The sequence below is a fragment of the Choloepus didactylus genome, chromosome 2 (genome assembly GCF_015220235.1).
Source record: "Choloepus didactylus isolate mChoDid1 chromosome 2, mChoDid1.pri, whole genome shotgun sequence".
NCBI classification, from domain to species: domain Eukaryota; kingdom Metazoa; phylum Chordata; class Mammalia; order Pilosa; family Megalonychidae; genus Choloepus; species Choloepus didactylus.
In genome coordinates this window covers 207,867,047-207,890,593 of record NC_051308.1, presented here as the reverse complement: position 1 = coordinate 207,890,593, position 23,547 = coordinate 207,867,047, and the positions used below count along the sequence as shown (strand labels likewise).

The 23,547-nt window shown below is 49.8% G+C and overlaps 1 protein-coding gene across 5 annotated transcripts in view; it reads right to left on the bottom strand.

Moving 5' to 3' along the window:
• Positions 1-23,547, bottom strand: part of HIVEP3 (HIVEP zinc finger 3) — a 508,675-nt gene that overhangs the window by 42,761 nt on the left and 442,367 nt on the right. For all 5 annotated transcript variants that reach the window (XM_037827530.1, XM_037827529.1, XM_037827532.1 and 2 more), the window contains 2 exons: positions 17,511-23,094; positions 13,488-13,633 (listed from right to left, as the gene is read on the bottom strand). In XM_037827530.1, the coding sequence (XP_037683458.1) occupies positions 13,488-13,633; positions 17,511-22,568 (5,204 nt within the window). In that variant the 5' untranslated portion in view covers positions 22,569-23,094. The remainder of the gene's footprint in view (positions 1-13,487; positions 13,634-17,510; positions 23,095-23,547) is intronic.

The window sequence follows — 23,547 nt, the reverse complement described above, 5'->3', positions numbered from 1 at the left end:
GTGCTCCTTTGAGAGGTTCAGGGTGGTGCCACAGGGACCCCTAGGGCCTATGAGGGAGGCTGGGGGGGGGGGGTCTGTGGAGGCCTGTGGGAGCCTGGAGGCAAGGCTGACAATGGAGACTTCCTTGAAGAGTTCTTTGGAAGAATGAGTTCCAGGGGAAAAAAAATAATTGGAAACCACCTAAAACTCTTTTATTAAAGATGGTGAGGGAAACATTCTTCCCTTTCTTTTCTTTCTTTTTTCTTTTATTTTTTTTGCACAATAAAGACACAAAGAAGAGGAGAATGGGAGAGAAATTGACAATAAAATTTTCCAAGCTGGAAAGGGAGGGATGGGTGGAAAAGACTCTGCAGAACCAACAAAATGGAATCCTAAGTCAGCAGTGGGGAAAGCTGAGAACCAACATGATTTACACCCCAGCAGTCCTCAAAGACTCAGGAGGTGGAAATGGGGAGGAACCAAAATGAGGACGACTAGGTGAAAGTCTAGTTAGAAGCAGTCAGACTCCCATCCCCTCCTCAGCTCCTGCAGTCCAGGAGACCCTTTCCTCATCCCAGCAAAAGCCTGGAGGTTTATTCTCTGTGAATGGTGAAAAGGGGGGCCTTGGAAAGAGTCCGCCAGGCAAGCTGAAGGCAGGGCAGAGCACCCATAAAGAAATGAGAGGGTGAAGTGAACGAATGTATGACATGGGATGCTGAGACACCCTCCCTCTCCCACCTATTTCCTCTACTTGGCTCCCAGAATATGGGGAGTGAGCCCCTCAACCCCCAGGCAGGAGGCTGGAAGAGTCCTCATGGGGAATCTGCCCAAGAAGAAGGACCTAAAGTCACGTGCCATTGAAGACCCACCAGGGAAAGAGCCCAAGATGGTCAGCGAGAGAGAAGCTCACTGCCAACGAGCCTCATGCTTACCCAGACCTTCCAATCATGTTTGAGCCTCCCACTCTGAAACAGAAGAAAACCCCAAAGGGCAATGGAAACTGAGAAAGAAGAACAAAACAAACATGGATAAAGGGACCTGAGGAAAACAAACCATGCAGAAAAGAAAACCAAACAAACAAACAAACAACCCAACTAACATTAATAGCCTCACAGAGAGATAAGACAGGCTACTAGTAAAAGGAACATTAAGGGGAAAAAAATGAGCTCTTTAAAATTAAAAATGTTACAACTGAAATGAAAAACTCAACAGAATGGCTGGAAGACAGATAGGGGGAAGTGCCCAGAAAGCAGAACAAAAGGCATAGCGATGGAAAATCTACAGAAAGGTATGAAAGTTAGAGGAAGAAGCCAGGTCCGGCCCTTGAATAACAGTTGTTCCAGAGAGAGAGGAGAGAAAAAACAGAAGAGAGGAAATCATTGAAGAAACAATTCAGGAAAAATTCTGAAAGCAGAAGTTCCTGAGTTGCCAGAGTGAAAGGGCCACTGAATGAGGAAAACTGACACATGCCAAGATCCATCGCTGTGAAAATTCACAACTTAGGGGCAAAGAGAAAGTCACAGAGAATGGCTGAGGAATCAGATTAGATTTGGAAGTTTTAATAGCAACCCAGGGGGCCAGAGGAAAATGGAGCAAGGCCTTCAAAACTCTAAAGGACAATAATTTCCACCCCAGGATTCTACACTTCAATCAACTGTGCAGGCAGAATAAAGATGTTTTGAACATTTTCAGACATGCAAAGTGTCAAAAAATTTGCCTCTCATGTACCCCTTCTCAAGACGCTACACAAGAATGTGCTCCATGAAAATGAGGAAGTAGAACAAAGAGAAGGAAGGCATAAGGCCCCAGAAACAGATCTAACTAGGAGGCAAAGAGAGAGCCCAGGACGGCAGGCAGCTGTACTCCAGGCAGCTCAGGACAGACTGCCTCAGCAAGAAGGAATTTACAGTCCCCTCAATAACTGGAGGGCATATTTTGGTGAGGTAAGAATCTGGGTGCTGAGTTAGTAATAAATATATAGAAAACTAAGAAAGTAAAAAGATAACACACAACTATTGTTCACAGCAAAAACAGAAAGATCAAACAGGAAAGAAAAGTAACACCTGTGGTGGTTTGAAGTTGTATGTAGCCCAGAAAAACATGTTCGTAAATCTAATCCATTCTTGCAGGTGTGCCCACTGTAAGTAGGACCTTTTGATGAGGTTACTTCTGTTAGACCAATCAGGATGGGTCTTCAGGATGGGTCTTAATCCTATCGCTGGAGTCCTTTATAAGCAGAATGAAATTCAGACAAAGAAGAACACAGAGGAATTGAGAAGGCAAATATCAACGAAACCCGGAAGAGGAGGGAGAAGACCAGGAGACGTTGCCGGGAATCACCGGCAGCCTGCCCCAGAATGCCACAGTCTTTCAGAAGAAAGCATGTGATGATGCTTTGATTTGGACTTTTTCCCAGCCTCAAACTGTGAGTGAATAAATTCACATTGTTTAACCCAACCCATTTCATGGTATTTGCTTGAGTAGCCCAGGCAGCTAAAACACCACAGTTATCATGTGACTCAGCTGTGACTTCTGTAGGACACAACTCCAATGAGAGGATCGGAGAATTAGGTGTGTGTGTGTGATGTTAAAGTGGAAAGACCTGTGGGTCAAAAGATACAGTTTAAAGCTGAGAGACCAAGTAGCAGCAACCCAAATACATTATTTGGCAATAGGGAGGTAAATATCAAGATAATCAGTCATAAGAAATGAGTTATTGCTTCTGGGGGAAAAAGGAAGGGTACTGCTGATTTCCATAACAAAACTTGTGGAAATATATGACATGTCAAATATTGTGCCCATGTAACTTTGATAAAAACATGAGCTGAGAGAAAGAAAGCACATATAGGAGAGCTCGAAGAGGTTCCTCCTCCTGCTGGAGAGAGAGGGAGAAGCCAGTTTCCTCCAGGGCACCTGGCCTGATTCCCCAGGATACTGTCCAGGCCCCAGAGGTCCCTGCAACCTGTGTCCACTGTGTGCTAGGGGTGAGGACGCCACTCTCCCCACCTTCTCCCTCAAGGCAGAGCCCCGTGTGGTGCTACATCCCTAACAAGAAACCAAAGGCAGCGACTGTGATGAAAAATGGCTTCTCCTTTAAATTTTAATAGGATGCAATTAGGTCTTCCCTTCTGGTCCTTAGGGCTGGGCAGGGCTCTGGCCCAGCACACTCCAGACACTCCGTCTGCCCGGCAATCAATATGTCTTTTTTCTATTCCATTTTGCTTTTCATGCTTTATTATTATTTTTTTTTTATTGCCCATGACTTGGGTTTCGTTGTGACATAATTGGCTTTGTCTAATGTCTGAAGTGAGTGTTCCCCAGGAAGTTAAGTACTCAGAAAAAGGATGCTAGGCCAGCACAGAAAGTCAACCTAACTAGACTATTTCATATCTGATATTTTATTTGGGGGATAATCTCAATGAAGGAATAATACTTCCAAGACTCTAAGTGGTTTCCTGGGAAGAGCAATTCCCTCTTCCTGTTTTCAAAACAGCCATCCACGAATCTACTGTTGAAGACCTTGAGCCTCACAGGTGGCTTGGAATGGTGAAAAGAGGTCTGGATTGGGGCGATCAGACGAGAGAACCCTTCCCCATTCCTACTCCCAAATCATCAATTCTGTCAGCATGGCAACCAGCATCTTTCTTTCCTCCTGTACTACAAGAGAATTGTTTCCTTCTCATCAGTGCTTTGGACCTTGCACATTCTCCAGGACTTTGCTCCTGCATGCTGCCCCTTCTCTCCCAGATGTCATCCATCATCCTTGCTTCTAAATCATTCTAGCAGCACACACATATGCACAAGGGTCTCTTGGGCTCAACAGCAACCTACACCATCCCTGACCCCCTCCAGCTACTACTACCTCTAGCTTCCCCACCTCAATCCACAGCCAGCTTCTTAGGACAAAAATTTACACCTGCTGTCTCCACTCTTCGTTGCAACCTATGCTATCTGGACTCCATCTCTTCCTGTGCCTTGAAACAGCTCCCATCAAGGTCACCAGTGACCTCCACATGGCCACATCCAATGGACACTTGCCTGTCCTTGCCTTCCTGAGCCTCTGAGCAGTACTTGGCACAGCTGACTGCTTCCTCCTTCTTGAACACTCTCTGCTCTTAGCTTCTAGGACCTCATATTTTGCAGGGTTTCCTTCTATTCCTCTGGCTATTCCTTTTCAAACTTTTGCAGCTTTCTCTCCACCTGCCCTTTAAATGTTGGTGCATCCCAGGACTCAGTCCTGGATGTCCTTTTCTTTTCTCTCTTCACTATCTCCCTGGTGGGTGAGCCCACCTAGTCCCCTAGCCCTAAATACTATCTATGAACTGACAACTCCAAAATGTGTATTTCCAGCTTAAGCCAGTCCTCTAAGTGCCAAGCTCATATATCCAATTGCCTCCCTGAACATCTTGACATGGATGAATGACTGGCATCTCAAAGTTAAGAAGTATCCCACAGTTTTGACCTCATTTCTCCAAACCTGGTTCTTATTCCCCTCTCCCATCCCTCCCCATCTTAGTAAATGACACCACTATCTAGCTGTCCATTAAGCCAAGAATTTGATAGTCATTCTTGTTTCCAACCTTTTCTCTCTCTTTCCCCAATTTATCGTAAGTCCTATAGCTCCATTCCTCATCTTCACTCCCCTTTCCCTTGTCTAAGCCACTGGATATATCACCTGAACCCTCCAATATTTTGTCCTTTCTTCCCCAAGTCCAGGTCACGTTCCCCACAAGAGATGGAGTAATAGGATTTGGCGGCATAAAGAGAAGGAGAACAAATCCTGTGTGGGCTGACGTGATGGTGGTTGGACAATTCACTCCCCACCCTACCAGGGCCATGCTCAGAGCTGCCATGTCTGCACTGCCAGGAGAGCCTGAGAATTAAAGAGAGATCAAGGCACTGAGTCTCAGGAAGAAGACAAGGCCCTGGCAGCCTGGAGTTACCCAGGGAGAAGAGCAGGCCACCCATCCAGAGCTGGGGGCCTGGGACTAATCCTCTCTGGCCTCTAGAACACAAAGATTCTGTTCAGAGCAGGCACTGGCCTGGGAGCTGGCAGCCCATGAGCCATCTCTTTTGGCATTACACATTTCATTTTTACATTTAACACTTGCAGGGCAGAATGGCCAGCAAGCAAGTGACCTTGGCTCCTGACTCCAGAAGCTCATCCATAACTGAGGCCACCTGACTTTACTCCCCCAGACCATGCCTGGAGTTTGGGTGATGAGTCTTTCCCAGCCTGGTGTGGTCCCAACTCTGAGTCCTTGCTCCTTCCTGAGACCCTGGGCCTTGATCCTGCTTTCAGGTTCTAAGAGCCATTGAGCCCAGGAACCTGCCCCCTCACCAAAGTCCGAGTCAATCCTGACCAGGTTAGAGGACAAGTCCTTCATTTAGTGAACATTCTTGATCACTGTGTGCAAGGCATTATTCTACAGACCCAGGAATACAGCAATGAACAAAACACATTCCTGTCCTCTCACAGAGCTTACATTCTGGTGGGGGAGACAAATAGAAACAAATAAACTAGCAAATGAGTAGAGAAATGTAAAGCAGAGAAAAGGGGGATAGGAAATGCCAGAGGAGGGTGTAATGTCATTCATTGTCTTAGTTTCCTAGTCCATAAAACAAATACCATACAATGGGTCGGCTTAATAACAGGGTTTTATTGGTTCATGGTTTCAGAGGCTAGAAGGCCTGTTTCCTCCGGTAGGTATCTTCTGGCTGGCCGGCAATCTTGGGTTCCTTGGCTATAATGTCACACGGCAATGCACATGGTGGTTTCTTCTCCTTTCTCTTCTGGTTTCTCTTCTCTTCTCTTCTGGTTTCTATTGACTTCTAGCTTCTGGCTGCTCCCCATGGCTTCTCCCTCTGTGTCCAATTTCCTTTGCTTATAAAGACTTCAGTATGGGCACACTTTAACTCATAACATCTTCAAAGTTCCTATTTACAAATGGGGTTCCCACCCACAGGAATGGATTAAGATGAAGAAGATATTTTTCTCGGGTACGTAATTCAATCCCCAACAGTAGTATTGGATAGTCTGGGAAGGCTGCCGTGACAGGGTGACTGAGGGAAGTGAGGGGCCATGGTACTCTCTGGAAGAGTGTTCTCAGCAAAGGCCCTCAGGAAGCAAAATGCCTGAGAAACAGTGAAGAGGCCACTGTGGCTGGAGCACAGGGAGCAAGGGGGAGGGGGGTGGGCACAAGGTCAGGCAAGAGCTGGGCCAGCTCATGCAGGGCTTTGCAGGCCCCGTGCAAGCCACGGAGAGTGCCGAGCGGATGGGGGACACGGTCTGCTGACATTTAGCAGGATCACGCTGGTGACTAGGTTGAGAATACACTGTAGTGGGAAAGACCGGAAGCAGGAGATTGGGCAGGAGGACACTGGGATGTTCTAGATGAGAGATAGTGGTGGCTTGGCCCAAGAGGTCAGAGAAAAATGGGCAGATTTTGGATATGGTCTCCAGGTTGAGTTGATGTGATTTGTTAATGGATGCAAGACAGGGAAGTTTTGGGCCTGAGTATTTGCAAAACATGAAGGTGCCTGGGCAGTGCAGAGTGTTCATCTTGCTTAACTGAATGAGTGACTTTTCTTCCCTCCTTCAAAAGCCCCTCCCCACTTAAATCTTTGGCCACTTAAAAGACTTCCAAAGAGACATTTAGCAAATGCGTGGAGATGTACAGTTTGTATGCCTATGTTGTATATTTCATAACCTCTACCCTTCAAACTTTTAGTATTATTTATTTTTCTTTTTGGTTTCTAGAGTGGCTTACCTAAGGACTTTCTACTTCATTTCTATCCAAAAGCCCCAGCTTCTCACTATTTAATTGGTATTAATTAGTTTGCTCCCCAATAACTATACCGAAGACATAATTCAACATAATCTTTAATCTTTTGCTGGGGTTTACAGCGAGATGGGAAGAGGCAGAGTAGACATATAGGCCAAAAAATATGTTACACTTCTGGGTTTTAAAGTCCAAGAAGAAATGGATGTGTGTAAAACTATGAGAAATTAACATAACCTCTACATTTAAAAAAATAAAACTATTCTTTCCAAGCTATTATTTCATGAAAATATATTACTCCAACATATACAGAAAGTTTTCAAAATAAAGACACACCATAAAACAACATGGGTTGAGTATCCTGCATGAACAATTAGACTTGAATAAAAATAAAGATAACTATGAGAAATGAAAACACCTTAAATAGAAAAGCTCGAATGTTAAAAACATAACCTACTGAATGAAATAAACTTTAAAAATAATTTCTTTAACAAAAGTCTAGAAATGTCCTTTGAGTCATGGTAGTTCCACAGTATCTGTGGTGTTTGTATGAAGGATGAACTCATTGGACGTCTAGGTAGACCGTCATGGAGACAGCTAGATACCCAACATAGAGGTCAGCGCAGAAGTCCACCTGGAGAGCTGAGTCTGGGAGTCATCAGCCTATAGATGTATACAGATCTGCACGATGGCAATAGGGCCACCTTGGGAATGAGTTTAGACCAAGAAGAGAGGAGGACCAGGGACTGGACCCCGGGGGCCCTAATATTTAGAGATGGGGGAGATGATGGGGAATCACCAAAGATGATGAGATGGTATAGCCAGCAAAGGAGGAGGAGTCAAGACAGATGGACAAAGTGTTCCAAGGAGGAGGGAGATCAACTGTGTCAAATACTACTGACAGATCGGGAAAGAATAGAAGTGACCACCGAATTCTGCAAGATGGAGATCACTGCTGACCATGCTAAGAGCAGCTTCTGAATGTGGTGAGGCCAAGGGCCTGCCTCTAATAGGTCTAAGAGAGGATAGGAGGAAAGACATACAGGTAAGCAAGTACAGACAACTCTGTATGAGTTTTTCTTTAAAGGAAAGCATAAATACCTGGTGATCTAGGCCCTTTGGTCAAAGGAGTGTTTTTTAAGGTGGGAAACCTTAAATTCAGATATGTTAATTTTGATGGTCCAGGAGAGAGGCAACAGCTGGAGTGATGGAGTAATTGAGAAAGGATGGGATCTGATGCTCTCCAAGAGCAACACAGATGATAAAGATGATATTTGTCTGCTCAGCAGCTGAATCCTGCAGCTGGCAGGGGCTGCTGTGGGCTCCTGCTGAAGGTCTAATAGGCTAGGAGGGCTGCCCTGGGCAACCCTGTGCTCATGAGTCATCCTACCCCACCCTCACTGCCCAGCCTACAGCTGGGTTTCTAGTTTACTGCTTTGCACTCTAGTTTTAAGTTGAAGTTGGGCTGCCTCTCTAAACCGAGCCACCCCTTGGATCCTGTCCTTGGCCCCTGCCCTTGGCCACCTCTCTGAGCAGCCCCCCATGCAAGCTGAGCCTGGTCTCCCTGGATCTCACCGCCTGAGGTTATCATTCCCTGCAGACCCAATGCACTGACTCCTCCCCACACTGGCTTGGGTGAGTTCCTGTCAATTCCAGTCTCTTCCTCTTCCATCCCAGCCCACGGAGCTGAGCTCCCAGCTTTCTGTGCAACAAGTGAACTCGAGTTAGGACAATATAGCCATTACCCTCAAGGAACAATATAATTTTGAATGTGTGAAAACATTCTTTAACAAAAGAGCCCTCTAAAACAAGCGGGGCAGATGCATGGGTGCTAGGTGAGAGACTCAACATGCTCGTGACGGGCACTCCCAGAAGGCTGCCTGGAAAATGCAGGATTTATTCAGATGTGGATGTGATGGGTAATGCAGAGAGGGGACTGTGTGCCAGGAAATTGATGCAATCAATATGGATGGATGCATAGTGTGTGCAATGCATCACCCTAGGACCCAAGTCAAGTGGAGACATGCAGGGAGACAGGAATGAATTTTAGCACCAGTGCTATGACAGAAGTAACACAAAGAACCACAGAGCGTGGAAGGACCTGGGAGGTTCATTAGGGGAGGGGAGCTGGGTACTGGCCTTTGGATGTGGGAAGGATTTGGCAGTGGGCTGGGCCTATCAGGCAGCAGAAGGTGAAATGCAATGGGAACTGGTCAGACAGTGGTGCCAGGATGGTCAGGCGAATTTAAAGTGGATCCTACAGGTAAGGCGGCCCATAGAAGGCTCTAGAGCAGAGGTGAGACACAGGCAGAACCAATGTTTTAAGATACTCAGTGGAACTAATAAGAAAGGCCAGGAGAGAGGAAGACCAGAGGAGAGGCAGAGAGAGTGAAAAGAGTCAACATCTGAGTCACTGACTACTTTGTATGGACAGCAGAATTTGGGGATGTATTGAAAGGGGGAGAATCAGGAGAGAAGAGGGCATCCAAGATGACACTAAGGCTTTGAGTGTGAAGGACTAAAGGATGGTGGCTGCTTCATCTGAAGTCTGGATGTGGAAGGAGGGGCTGTTGGTGGGGAGTGGGGAGGGCTTGGTTAGCAGAGGCTGAGTTTGAGGTGCCACAGGTCTCCCAGGCAAAGATGCCCAGCAGGCATCAGAAGTGAGGGTCTGGAGGTCAGGAGTGAGGTCCTAGCTGGAGACCCAGATACAGTATCCTTGGGCACAATGATGAGGTTTGAAACCAAGGGGATAGATGTCATCAGCAAGGGAGAAAGCTCAAGGCAAGAAAAAATGAATTCACCTGACCTGGTACATGAGTTGCCATCATCCAGGAATGGCCAATCAATCTGCCTTTCCTCTCTGCCTGTCGGCTTCTCACCTGTCCTCCCGGGCCTAGCCCCACCCTCTCTGGGAAGCCCTCCCTGCTGTGAGCTTCTCAGCCTGGGCCTTGTGCTGCCACCTGAACCAGTCCCCAAGCCTTTGGATCACTGATATATTCTGGCACAGGGCACTCATGAAGCACTGAGTAAATAAATCTTTTCTGATGGGTTGATTGATTGTTGAATTGGAGTCAAGAATAGTAAGGAGAACATTAATGATAAAATAACTCAAGAATGTTGGAATTACACAGCATCTACTCTTTTTTTGTCTGGCATACTGACTTATTATGAAATAGATCTATGTGTATCAGCACATATATATGTCAAAAACATTTGTTGAATAAAAATGACAAGTTGTAGACACCATGGTAAACTACTAGCGTAGTAGTTAGCACCATCTCAAGTATTTTTGATTCTCCCAGGCACAAGGTAGGATGATCACATTTCCCTGCTCCTTCAAAGTTAGGTGAAGCTACGTGATTTGCTCTGGCCAATGAAATGTGGGCAGCAGCTTTTGGATGGAAGCTTTATGAGCCAGTGCACAAGTCACCATCTTCCCTTCTTCCTCTCCTGGCCTACACTGGCTGGATCCTTCAGTGACTCCGATGAACTGGACCTCATAGCAGACCCTTGCTAAACACGTACTGGAGTGAAATCTAAACATTCAACGTGTCTTAAACAGGAAGAATATGAAGAATAAATGACCCTAAGGCAAAACCTCAGTGACTGCAGGTGGGTGTGCCTGAAGATATATTCAATGTTTCCAGGTGGGGGGCACCCTTGGCATTTTGAGCAAGACAAGCTGCGGCTGTATGGAAAGTTGGCATCCTTGGTACCATCCATGAAATGCCAGAGGTGCCCCAGTTATGTGACAACTCCAAACACCCTGAATTTCCAAACACCCCTGGGGATGACACCAGCCCCCAGAGGACCATGAATGTAGAAGGATCAGTAGAAGGGGGTGGGGAGACAGTAGGGGCCCAGGTGAGGCTGATGGGTGACACCACAGAAATTCCCTGTCAAATTGGATGCAACAAATGGAAAAGAGCAAGAAAATCCTGGAGGGAGAGTAAAGGGATGGATATAATAGCGATAAAATGCGCCAATTTCCTTTTGTCCAGCACGTGTGAACAGGGTCTCATGGGACCCTGTGCCAGTTTGAATGTATTATGTCCCCCCAAATGCCATTATCTTTGATGTAATCTTGTGTGGGAAGACATATCAGTGTGTTGATTAGATTGTAATTCTTTGAGTGTTTCTGAGGAGATGCGCCCCACCCAACTGTGGGTGATGACTCTGACTGGATAATTTTCGTGGAGGTGTTGGCCCACCTATTCAGGGTGGGTCTAAATTAAATCACTGGAGCCATATCAATGAGCTGACAAACAGAAGGAACTCAGCGCAGCTGAGAGTGACATTCTGAAGAGGAGCTACAGCCAAGAGGGACACTTCGAAGAAAGCACAGGAGCTGCAGATGAGAGACATTTTGAAGACGGCCGTTGAAAGCAGACTCTTCCTCCGGAGAAGCTAAGAGAGGACAAATACCCCAAGAGCAACTAAGAGTGACATTTTTGAGGAACTGCAGCCTAGAGAGGAACATCCTGGGAGAAAGCCATTTTGAAACCAGAACTTGGGAGCAGATGCCCCCCACGTGCCTTCCCAGCTAACAGAGGTTTTCTGCACACCATTGGCCATCCTCCAGTGAAGGTACACAACTGCTGATGCCTTACATTGGACACTTTGTGGTCTTAAGACTGTAACTGTGTAACCAAATAAACCCCCTTTTATAAAAGCCAATCCATTTTTGGTGTTTTGCATTCTGGCAGCGTTAGCAAACCAGAACAGACCCTCTGATAAAACCCCCATTTTACAGAGGAAGAAATTGGGGTCGTAGAGGTGGAAGGACTGCCTAAGGCTGAACACAGGCCAGTGCGAGAGTTACTCTAGAGTGGGGACGACAGATGTCAAAGAGAAGGGGGTTCAGGCACAGAGTGGGTGGAACCAAGTGTCAGGCTGGCTGGGCTGGTGTCATGGGGTGGGGAGGATGGCGGCTGAGGCCCAGGCTCCCTGAGAATGGTGGACCAGGAAGAGGACAGGACCTGTGTGGGAGGGGTGGAGGGGCTCGGCGGAACCTTTCACCCCTCCGTGGAGGGCAGACCACCTCGGCTCAGCCGTCCAGCAGACAGCCTGAGCTATCTATGAAGGAGAACAGGGCAGGCTCCTGCCGGCTGTCTTCCCAAGGCTCAGGTTTCCAGGGGAACAGGTGCCACAGAAAGCAGTGGAGGAGACAGAGGAGAGGGGAGGGGTCTGAAGGGTCTGATGCAGTGAGGAGGGAGAGGTTAGAGGAAGGAGCAGCCCCCTCCACCTGAGAGCCACAGGGATTCCACCCCCCTTGGCTGTAACTGGTGTGAGGATTTGGCTGCATGAGCATTCGCTAACCAGCAGGGTCTCCAGTCTCAGAGGAGAAGCGAACCCGACCTCCTGCACATACAGGATGCTGCAAAGGGGCAGGGTCCTTGCACATCAGCGAACTCAGCAGCCCGTCGGAGCCCACAGGCAGTTCTTGAAGCAAGAGGGAGGAAGAAAACTCGCTGTGACAAGAAGCACCAATGCTGCGCCGAAGTCTTTGTGTGGCCTTGGAAAGGACCCAAGGACATGAGAACACAAGGACACACGAGGGCGCTCTAACCAAGTACAGGAGGAAACGGTCTGTTCCCAAAGGAACAAGAGGCAGCATTGCCTCTTTGGTCCAGCGTTTCTCAACTGATGCTTCTTCTCTGGGGGAAAGTGTCCCCTCCTGGTCACTGGGACAGCTGACTCCCCATGTTTCCAAGTGCCCCTTCCCTAAGAGGCCCTGCTGGTCAGTGCCACCAGAGGCTGCAGATGGGTGGCCTTGGGGAGCTCAGCAGCCTCTGCTCCCCCGTGCCTCCCACTTTCATCCTGAGGGTTAGGGACCTGCAGTGTATGGAGAACTGGAGGCTCTAATGGCAGCCCAGAGCTGGCCTGTGCTCGTGGGGAAGGTCTCCTCAGGAGGGAGGTTTTCCTCCACACCCTCTCAGGGCTGTGTGGGATGAGGGCCACACCGATCACACCAGGGACACAGACACGGGACCCTGAGACAGACACTCGGATCCCAGGGAGCAAACACAGGGCCACATTGAACACAGCTTGCACAAAACTTCCACAAAGCGAGTCTGAAACAAGACACCCTTCTGGAGCTCAGAGTCCCCCAATCTGTAAGGTTCCCGAAGACAAGCAGCGACGATGGGTGAATAACCAGGGGTGATATTCCAAATGTCCAACCACTCATGGGCGTTCCAGGCGGAACGGAGGCCAGCACACCCAGCTGGCATGTGCTGTGGGCCGTGAGCCCTGCTGCTGGCCCCGGAGGCAGAGCCTGAACCCCACCACGGGAAACCAGGGACAGAGGCCTGGGAAAAGACATGCCAAGGTGGCCGCTTGGGCAACACAGAGGTGACATCATGGGGAACACACGGCAAGGCAAACAGCAGCCTGGAGAGGACCTGGGAGACTTGCCATCGACCCCAAGGCAGGGATGAGGAACAAGTCAGGGTCCCAGATGACTCCAGATCCTCAGTGAACATCCAGTGTCCCCCACTCCACAAGGAGCCCAGCGTTCTTACACACAGAGGCAGCCTGTGAGCCCCACGAAGGGGGCGTCTGCCTAAGGGCATCACCAGAACCACAGGGTGCCCTGTGGGCCTGGCCTTGCCGAGGAGACACTGGCCACCTCCGGACACGGCCAGTACTCCCTGTAGGCTGCTGGCCGGGGGCGAGCTGTTATTTCACAGGAAGCAGAAACTGAAAACCAAACGTGATTCTTACCCTCCTTCGAAGATTTTGATCCTCGCCGGCTCCCCTCTCTTGGAGGCGGGAGCGTCCTCCTCCGGCTCCCCTCGCTGCTCCTCTTCCTTCTCCACTCTAGCTGTATCTTTCTGGCCTTCCGGGGAAACCAGCGAAGGGAGGTGAACCTGGCCCACCGCAGGAAGGACAACAGCATCGCTGGTTAAATGTTTGTTGTCAATGCGACCGCAGTGCTAACGATTACACCTTACGTGGTACTGCACGCTTACACAGGTTAGCTCATTTCACCTTCACACCGCCCCGCGAAGAGGTGTGATTAACCCCACTTCACGGAAACAAGGACACGGATATCCAGAGAGCTGAAGTCCCTTATCCAAGGTCACACGGTTAGCCGGGGGCTCTGTCAGGGTCTTTCCAGTTGACCTACCCACACCGTACCCTCTTCGTCTTTTACACTACACTGGGGGCTCCTGCAGACAGGCCTTATCTTGGTCTCTTTGGTCACCTCAGCACCTGAAATAGGGCCTGTCTCAGAAGACTCTGCCTTTGGAGAGTAATGGTCCAATTTTCTTTTATGAATCAGAAAACTGAGGCCCAGAGGCTCCCAAGGTCCCCTGCTGCCAGGATCTGGCCTGGGTCCTGGTACCAGGCTGGTTCCAAAGGCTGGGAGCCAGGCTGAAGGTCCTGACCAATGGGAGTCCCAGCACCAAGGATGGAGGGGGTCGAGTCTGAGTTAGGCTGTTTCTGGGCAGGACTGATGACAGGGATGCAGCCAGGGTGTGTGGTTCTGAGCTGTCTGTCTATAGGAGCCCATTCTTTGCACAGAGCCATGGGCCTCTGTGGTGAGAGCTGGCCTTGACTGCCTGCCTCCTGGGCATCTTCCATCATCCCAACACATATCCTCTAGACCCTCACGATGATGGTGAGGGACCAGCAGTGCCGGGAGTGAGGTTCATATCCTACTTCCTGCCACTATCACTACAGCCACGAGAAACCGTATTGCTTCCAGACTGCGGGAAAGCAACCACCTCTCCTGGTGCTGCCTAAGAACCACAGCCCCCTCCCTGGCTGCCACACCTGTCCTTCAAGGATGGGGTGGGGCTGAGCAGAAAGGCACCTGGTTGGAGATCAGGGGATCTGAGTTCCAGCACAAGGCAGGCCACTGTGTACACGCTCCACCACATGGGTTATTCACCTCTTTGGGTCAGGGTCTGAGGGGGTGATTAGATGACCTTGAAGAGCAATTCCAGGGCCAGCATTCTATGACTCAGTGACCCCCAATGATCTCTTCAGAATTAGGGGTGGGGAGGGGAAGCAAAGCGAGGGTCTGGACTGCTGCTTTGCCAGATTTTCAGCAAAACCTCTGGATTTCCAGAGGACAACTGTTTCCACTCCCATCCCAGCCTGTGACCTGGGCAATCCATGGAATGGCCAATGGGCCTCCCACAGGCTGGCTGGATGACTTCTCCCCTGCAGCCAGCTGTGAGGTCTGGGCCAAGCTGGAGAAGGTTGGTTTTGGTGTCAACCAGCCACTTTACCAGGAAACACAGTGTTAGAATTGAGCAGGGACACCAACAATCCACTCTGGCTTTTAATCATAATCATAATTATAATTATATTCATAATCATAACCAGAGTATAGCTAAAAATTTACTGAGTGCCAATGTGCCAAGCACTGTTCTAAGCACATGTTGCATATTTCAGCTCATTTAATTACTGCCACAGCCCTAAGAGTTAAGTATTGTTATCATCCCAATTTTACAGAAGAGGAAACCAAGGCACAGAGAGGTTACATAACTGGCCTCAAGGTCATACAGCTAGTAAGTGGGGTAGTGCAGCTTGACACCTGGGCAACTTGGCACCAGAGTCTTGGTTCTTACTCTCTTTGCAATGGTGCTGTGTGGTTGTGAAAATGATCCCTGAAGAGATATAAAGGAAAGAGAAACCTGGGGAATGGAACTGGTTGCAAAGTGGACTCTTACACTTACACAGGAAAAAATATCTGTGACCAATCTCAGACATGATAGGGTGGCCCAGACCTGCAGGGAGATGGTGATGAAGAGCTTCAAAACAGAGAATGGAAGCTACAAGATGAGAAATATCAGCTCAGAGGTGAGAGAGAGAGAGAGAGAGAGAGAGAGAGGGAGAGAGAGATGTGATTAAAGAAAAGCATCAAGCTGTGAACAATGCAGTTATAATAACATACCGGGTTGGTGCACTTCTGGCGGGAAACACACCAGTGAATCAAACAGAATGTTCCAAGAAACAGTTTGAGAGTTTCAGATCATTTTAGGAAAGCAGCATTTCTAAACAAATGATCACCAAATGCATATTAACTCTTCCTTTTTCTTAAATGGCCTATTCAGTTTTCAGTCATTAGAAGAGAGAGGCAGTCCAGATCATCTGAAAGGACTTTTGGGTGAGAACTGGTTTTGAATCCAGGCTCTGCCACTGACTGTGTGGCCCTGTACTTTGGTTTCCTCATCCATGAAATGGTGATATTGCACCCTAACTTTCAAGGTGGTCATGAGGATTAAAGTTGTGCACAGCATGTACCCAAGAAGTTATAAGTATGGATATAATCACAATAGCATCTTGGGATTAACCATAGCCATTAAGAGACACTGGAGAGCAAGTCAGACATGATGTTTATGGCAAAAGTGGAAATATCATCTAGGAATGTCTGCAGATTGACCAAAACATTTAGTGAATAAATTTGGAAAACAGTTCTGTGCAAAATATCCAGCCACGCTAAGGACAAATTCAATGCACAAAATTCACTAGAGGATAAAAGAGGAGGTTATGAATGTATGGGAAGTTACAGAACACAGTTTTGCTCAATTATGTACAATATGAGTTTAGAGGATGATGCCTGATTTGATCAAAACATCTGGTCTGAAGACATACCCAATAGACATCTTTAAATTTGAAGTAATCTTTTAAGGTTTTCCTTCTTCAAATACTTTAAAGGAGAAAAACCGAAAGACTCTTTGGAGCCAGATAGATCTGGGTTCAAATTCGGGATTTGTTAATCTCTTGCCATATGACCTTGGTTTCTGACAGCCTCTGACCCTCAGTTACCTCATCTGTAGAAGGGAGATTGTACCAGCTACATCACAGATAGAGGCAAGCATTGACTGGATTGCAGGGCCCAGCACTGTGCCTGGCACAGTGCATCTGCTCAATAAACAAGACCAATTGTTAATCCACAAATGCCAAGTCAACATAACACATCTTGGCATGAATCCTTAGCTGGCCTTGTCAGGGTTGGAGGTGTCTTTTGTCTGAAACAAAGTTAGAATTAATGAATTTCAAACTTGCTGAGCTTATAAAGCAAGTAACTGACTCATTTTATAGTTTCTGATGCAGGCTCAGGTCAGAAGAAAGGAAGGAGTAAATATCAGTCCTTGCTGAGGGCCTGGTACTACCACACAGCACAGATGGGTCAAGCTGTGAGTAATAACATCACCTACTGGTAAAGAAGGATACTGCAACCCAGTTCTATTTGCTATCCTAAATACTCACAGCAAAGAAGGAAGGAATATTTCAGGAGTTGTTTATGTCAAATTCTAGAATCTCTGGAAATGGGAAGATTTTAACCGGTACTAGAGAACAGAAATAGCAGATATAGGGAAGAAGAAAGGCAGGAAAGGATGAACAGGACAGGAAAACCATATGATGAAAGAATGGCATAATGTTCAAATACTCAGTCAAGTTTTTCCAACTCAGTCTTCTGGATAATCACTTTCTTCCTCATGAAGATTGTATTTTTGATTTTATGAAAGAAGCAATGTAATAGAAAAGCAGAATCATTTGATAGCTAACTTTATTGAAAAGTGTCCATTCCAATGTTCTGAGAGACATACTGACAAAGAAACCCAATAAACATGTTTACTTGTAAGGTGATCAGTTACAGCTGCCAGAGAGGAAATTCGCCACCTCATTTGGCTCTAGTTTAACAAATGGGACTTCAGAAAAGTGACCTTAAAAGCTCAGCAAGGGCTTTAACAATTAGTGATGGAAAAAAGGCTGGACTTAACTTACCTCTGTCATGCGGGGCTTGTGGGAGCTGGATGGCACAAGCCTTCCTGCCTCAGGATGCGGAGCTGTGGCCATGGTGTATGTCTCTTTGCTCACCTTCTGCTTAGACCTCAGGAGGGACAAAGCAGCTTTAGTGGAAACCCCCGGAAGGTTGGGGTTGTACAAACTTATGCACCAACCAGCGTAAACAGAGGACCTCCTATCTGCATGCTGGATGTGATTTGGCTTAATGTAGTTTAAATAGCACCAACTGACATTAGTGGTCGTGTGGAGGCTGGGGAACTGCAGTACCTTCTTTGAGTCCGTACCTTCTTGTGACTTGGCTGGTCTGGGCGACGTTTCTGACAGAGGCAGCAAGCTGGAAGGCGTCTGTAGAGGGAGGTCAGGTTGTTCCTTGGAATCTTCTTTCTTCACACTTATTGCAGGTAACCCTCTTCGGTGAGGTTTGCCAGATGGCTGGGCATATTCTTTCAAAGTTTCTGAGCTTGGGGCTGTCACATGGGGCGATGTGGGGTGAGGAAGGGGAGGAATTTCCTTTGGGTCAGATGGATCTGAGGACAGGCTGGACAGTATTTCTAGCTCCCTCCTGCCCTGGCCCTGGCCTCCTAAGTGGGATTTCTCCGACCTCTTCCCATCTTCGATGCTTGTAAGCCCCACACTGCACGGTTTTACCAGCTCAAGTTTTTCATCTGCTTTGGAAGCCTCCTCTTCCTTCACCCTTTTTTGCTGTTGGGTTTCCATGGTAAGTTCAAGACTGCCAGCTGGTGAAAGGACACGTTTGCTTCCCCCCGCTGTTGATGAACTCCCCTCCAGGCTCAAGACACTCTCTGATGACAGGGGAGTGCCTTTTCTTTCCGGTAATGCCACAGGCACTCTCAGGTATGGAGTCGGGAAACCTCTGCTTTGTTCTTCACTTACCCCAGCCAGTCCAGGCCCAATTTCATACACATCTGCCCTACACACAGTCGTTCCTTTGGATGAGGGTTCCTCAAACTTGGGAAGAGCCACAGTTGCTGAGCTGCCTTGGGACTGGGTGACCAAGATCTGGGAGAGGGTGGTGTACATCGCACTCCCATAGGATGGCATGTTGGTCTGGATGCGGACAGGCACGACCAGGGACACCATAGTGTCTGGATAGGTGGGTAGGGCCAGTGGAGGGGCTGATGTGGGTGCTGCAGAGCTGGCTGGGGGGACCACAGGGGGCACCTGGATGTCACTGCTGTACTCTGTGCTGGGGGAGAGGCCAGCAGTTCCTGAAGCCAGCGGGGCCATGCTGGTTTTGATCTGGGACAGACGGCTGTCCACATCACTGGGGAGCTGAAGAGCAAACTGGGATTGCAGAGGCAGAAAAAACCCAGAAGAGAGTGCTGAGGAGGCAGGGTATGGCATGGGGAGAAATGAAGGGGGCTGCCGGAAGGGGATGTTGGCTGGGTGAGGCACAGGCTGGGGGAGGTGGAGCTGGCCTGGGTGCAGAACAGCAGGCTGGAGAGGAAGTGGTGGGGCTGGAAATAAGGAGGGAGGAAGAGGAGGCACAGAGTACGGTGAGTAGAGGAGGCTGGACATGGCCTGGGTAGAGAAGAATTCCGAAGACTGCCCTGGCTCATGCTGCAAGAGGTTCTGGAAGGAGAAAAGGGAGACAGGTGGGGGCAGATATGGTTTCTCATGCAGGGATTGCTGGGCAATGGGGTGGTGGAACACTTGCAGTGCTTCTGTGTAGGGTGGAGTAGATCCCAGTGGGGGCCTGTCCTGCACCTGGCTCTTGCCTCCTGGGTGCCCGCTGTGGGAGGTGGCCGTAGAGGAAAGCTGGGGCAACAAGCTTTTCTTAGAGGGCTGACTGGATGAGGGCTGTGGCTCCTCACCCTCATGTCTTCCCTTGGGGGTGGCCTCTGGCTCCATCTCGGGAGGTCTGCTCAGAGAGGCCTGTCTCACCAAGAAGCATTTTCTTCTCTCTGCTGGGGGTGCCGGGGCCGGTGGAGCCACGGCGGCCGGCACAGAAGGGCCTGTCAAGGACAAGCTGCCATAGTCGAATGATTTGCTGCGTGTTTCAGTCTTTGGGGAGGAATGGGACACGTTGGGGCTTTGCTCTGAGGCTGACCTCCGCATCTCTCGGGAGTGTGAGTGGTGGCTGGGGACGGTCAGCATGTGGGTGCCCAGAGGTTTGGGGCGCGTGTCGGACGAGGGCCCGGGGGCCTCGGCTTTTCCATGGTCTTCCCTCTCAAATGAGGCCGAACGGCTGGACTCGCTCAGGGAGATACTGCTCTCCTGGCTTGGGCTGCGAGTCAGAGACACGGTGGACTCAAAGCTAGACTCCCCCGACGACTGGGCCATCTCTGCCAGTCGCAGCCTCTTCTTCTTGGGTGGCAGCTTCTCGGCCGGGAGCTGGGCAAGAGTTTGGCTGCGCTGGGGCCACTGGAACTCCTCCGTCTTCTCGGGTTCTTTAGGGGGTGGCTCAGGCTCTGTGTCTGGCCGGTCGGGCTCCTCGGTCACCAGGATCTCTGGAACCTGTATGTTGGGCTGGCGGACCAACTTGGGCTGCAGGGAATGAGCTGAACGTCCGTGTGGGGCAGGAGGGGGTGATGAGAACTGGGCCAGAGACTTGTCTTCCCCTTCTAAGCCACTGGGCTGCTCTAGAGAGTCGGATTTCTCAAAGGAGCTGGTGTGCTGGATGACAGAGATTTCTTTGGACGTTGTTCTCCTCTCCTTCCCTGATTCAGAACTGGACCCTGGCTTGGGAGTCCTGGGCTGGAAGCTCATGGATCCCTCCAATGAGGGCATTGATTTGCTTGGTTCTGCTGGTGACTTGGTGGACTCCAGGGGAAGGTTCCGAGCAGCATCTGATGGCCCGGTGCTGCCAAACTGACTTTTTGCAGACTCAAAGGTAGGTGGCTCTTCCTCATCCCCGAGGCTTTTCTCTTTCCGCCTCTTTCTCAGTGGAGTAAGTTCCAAGGTGGTCCCCAGTTTATAATGCATCATCTGGGACCACGGCTCGTGCTCAGCCTGACTCTTTTTTGTTTCTGAAGGCATGTGAGCACCTGCAGAGACAGGCTTTGTGATCTGAAGCTCTGAGCAATAGTATTTCTTATGGGCTTCATAGTTATCCCTTTTCTTGTACCGAGCACCACATATGTTACATTCATAGATCACCCCTTTTATTTTCAAACCCTTCTTGGTCTTTTTGGTCAGTTCACTTTCCTTGGGTTCAGATTCTTCGGCAGGTTTGGAGGCTGCATCTTTGCTACTTGGTCCAGCCTCCTCGGCACTGTACTCCCCTCCCAAAGGCAGTTCAATGGCCGGCTGGCGTTTCAGCATCCGGGGGTGGGAGGTAAACACTTGACTGCGGCTCAGGGCATCGGGGTCGGTGATATGGTCGTCAAAGGAGTAGCTACCTCGGAAGGTGTGGTGGGGGGTACTGATAGTGCAGGCGGCAGAAGGCATTGAGTGGCTTCTCAGGAGAGGCACGGGAGGGGTGGTACTGGGGGGGTGCTGGAGGCTCAGCAGTGATTGTTCGGGCTTCATCTTCTCACTGTGGGATGACAGTGGCTCCCGGTAGAGGCTGGATTTGGGAGACTCCATGCTGCTGCGCCTCGACAGCGAGCTTCTCCTGGGCTTCACGCTGTCTATCTCGCTGGTGTCCACCACGGCCTCGTTGATGGTGATGAGCTTGGTGATGTGCTCGATGACCTGGGTCCGGGGTACGGACAAAGGCACCAGGCTGGGCTTGTCTTCGGTGGACAGGGGCAGAAGGGGCTGGGTCGAGGTGGCCGTCAGCATGGCGGTCCGTTGCCCAATCCGCCCACACTTGCCAAAGATGATCTCAGCATAGGACTTGGCATTGGTGTTTGGGGGACTGACCTGCTGCTCAGAGCTCTCGGAGCGGGAGAAGTACCCAGACTCAGTGCTCCCTTTGCTACCTGGGCTCAGAAACGACTGCTCGTCGATCACCTTTTTCCTCTCACTTAAGCGGAGGGCCAACTTCTGCTTTATTGTGTGGGTGTCTTCGGGTTTCTGGCTCAGGGGGTGCTCGGATGAGGGTTCTGCGAATGGAGTGGGGTCCTCGAGTGACTGGGATGTGCTGGACTGGGACAAGGAGCATCGCTCGTGGCTGGACCCGTGGCTCCCAGAGCTGTACAAACTGCTGGACAGGAGGGGGTGCTTAGGCCTGGGAGAGAGCTCTGCAGGGTGACTGGACATGGCCCCTGTCTCCTCCTCTGAATCCGTGCTTTCTCCCTCAGTGGGCTCCTCAAACTCTTCCCCAGGGATCCTCTCCACCTCCAGGCCTGGGGGATACATCTCACTGCCCATTCCCGAGGCCAGGCCTGCTTTGATGCGGTGGGCATGGGACTTCCTGTGCTTGTAGAGGTTACTCTTGGTTTTGAAGGAGAAGCCACAGGGACCGCAGGGGTAGGGCCTCTCGCCTGTGTGTGAGCGGATGTGTTTCTGGAGCACGCTGGGCTTGGCGCAGGGCCGGCTGCAGTACTGGCAGATGTACTTGCCCGGCTTCTGTGGTTTCTTCTCCTTCTTGTGTGCCTCTTCTGTGGGCTTCAAGGAGACCTGGGAGGGACGGGGCACAAAGACTTTGGGGATGCCAGGCAGGTCCTCAGGGGGGATGAGAGAAGCATGAGAAGGGAGGAGCTGGCCCTGAGGATGGAGCCCAGGGGTGACAAAGGAGCCTGATGGTCCAGGTCTCATGGGGTCGACCAGCTGCCAGGTGGACCCCTCCAGGAGATGCTCAGGTTTGCCGGGCGACATGAATGCTGGTGTCAGAGGGTGCTGTGGAAGCTGCGAAATGTGGACAGACGCTTCAATGGAGGACCTCTTTGGGGGCTTCTGTTGCTGGCCCGTTTTCTCCTGAGAGCCTTCCCGAAGAACCGATGAGGGGCCTGGGAAGGGCTGTGGGGCTCGGAGCTCTTGGAGGGGGCTTTCTTGGGTGGCAGCAGTGCCGCTGCTTGGATGTGGGGCACTGGATGAAACACTGGTCTGAATGGCCTCTCCTTTGGTCAGCCGCTTCCGGGGACTTCCTTCAGCCTTCTTGGTGCCCTTGGCACTTTGTTCAGGATCCATGACCTCCAGAGAAACTTCAGATGCTATTCAGGGAGGGTTGGGGCAGGCTGCATTTATGAATAATCCAAATGTCCCAAGGAGGCGCCTGACTTTGGCCACATTGGTCACGAGCTGCAGAAGCCCAAAGACAGCTTTGGGAGTTTTTTTTTTGCAAGTGTCACTGGCTGTGAGTAGACTCAGAGCAGGTCATCAGGGTCCAAACTATTCATATTGGTGAGGCATGCCCTCTACTTTGCAGACAGAAAATGCACCACGGCTTTCTGCCTGAATGTCTGTCTTGAATACGTCATGAAGGATGTCAATATTGCCATTGTATTATTCCACTTGGCAGTGGCAGGTGACCCCACGAGTCCCCTGTGTGCTATGTGAACTGTTGGAGGTTGGAGACGTCCGTGTCCACGGCCCAGTCATCCCTGGTCCTGGCAAAAGTGAAGCCACACTGGATGCTGAGGGTGGCTCCGTCCCAGCCTCTTCTCCCCTTTAGTCCCGTGTTGGCGATCAACAGCCACAGAGAAGTCAGGCTCTTCTACAGTGACAGGAGCAAAGGAACACACACAGACACACACACAAAAGAGAAGAGAGAGTTACTGCCATTCGCCCACAGCCTGGGCAACTCCGACTCAGTGTCAAACCTGGTTGACATCCCTAAAGGCTTCACCAGGGAGCTCAATGAGAAACCCATGGTCCCCAGCTCCACCTGCCCAGATGCCTCCAATCTTTTGCTCACCTGCTTTCAGAATGGCATTTGGGTGACTTGAATGTCAACTATGGCTCTGAGGACGGTGGCTGTCTGGAGCATCTGGAGCAGAAGGCCGGGGTGGGGGCAGGGGGTTCTAGGAACTACAGGGCAGTTAGAGGCAGGGGGTCCCAGTCTCTGCTCTGCAACTGACCCGAAGTGGGTGTGAGGCACTGTATGCCTCAACTGCCTAATCTATAAAATGGATAACAATTACTACCCTAATGGTGCCTGAGGGCTGCA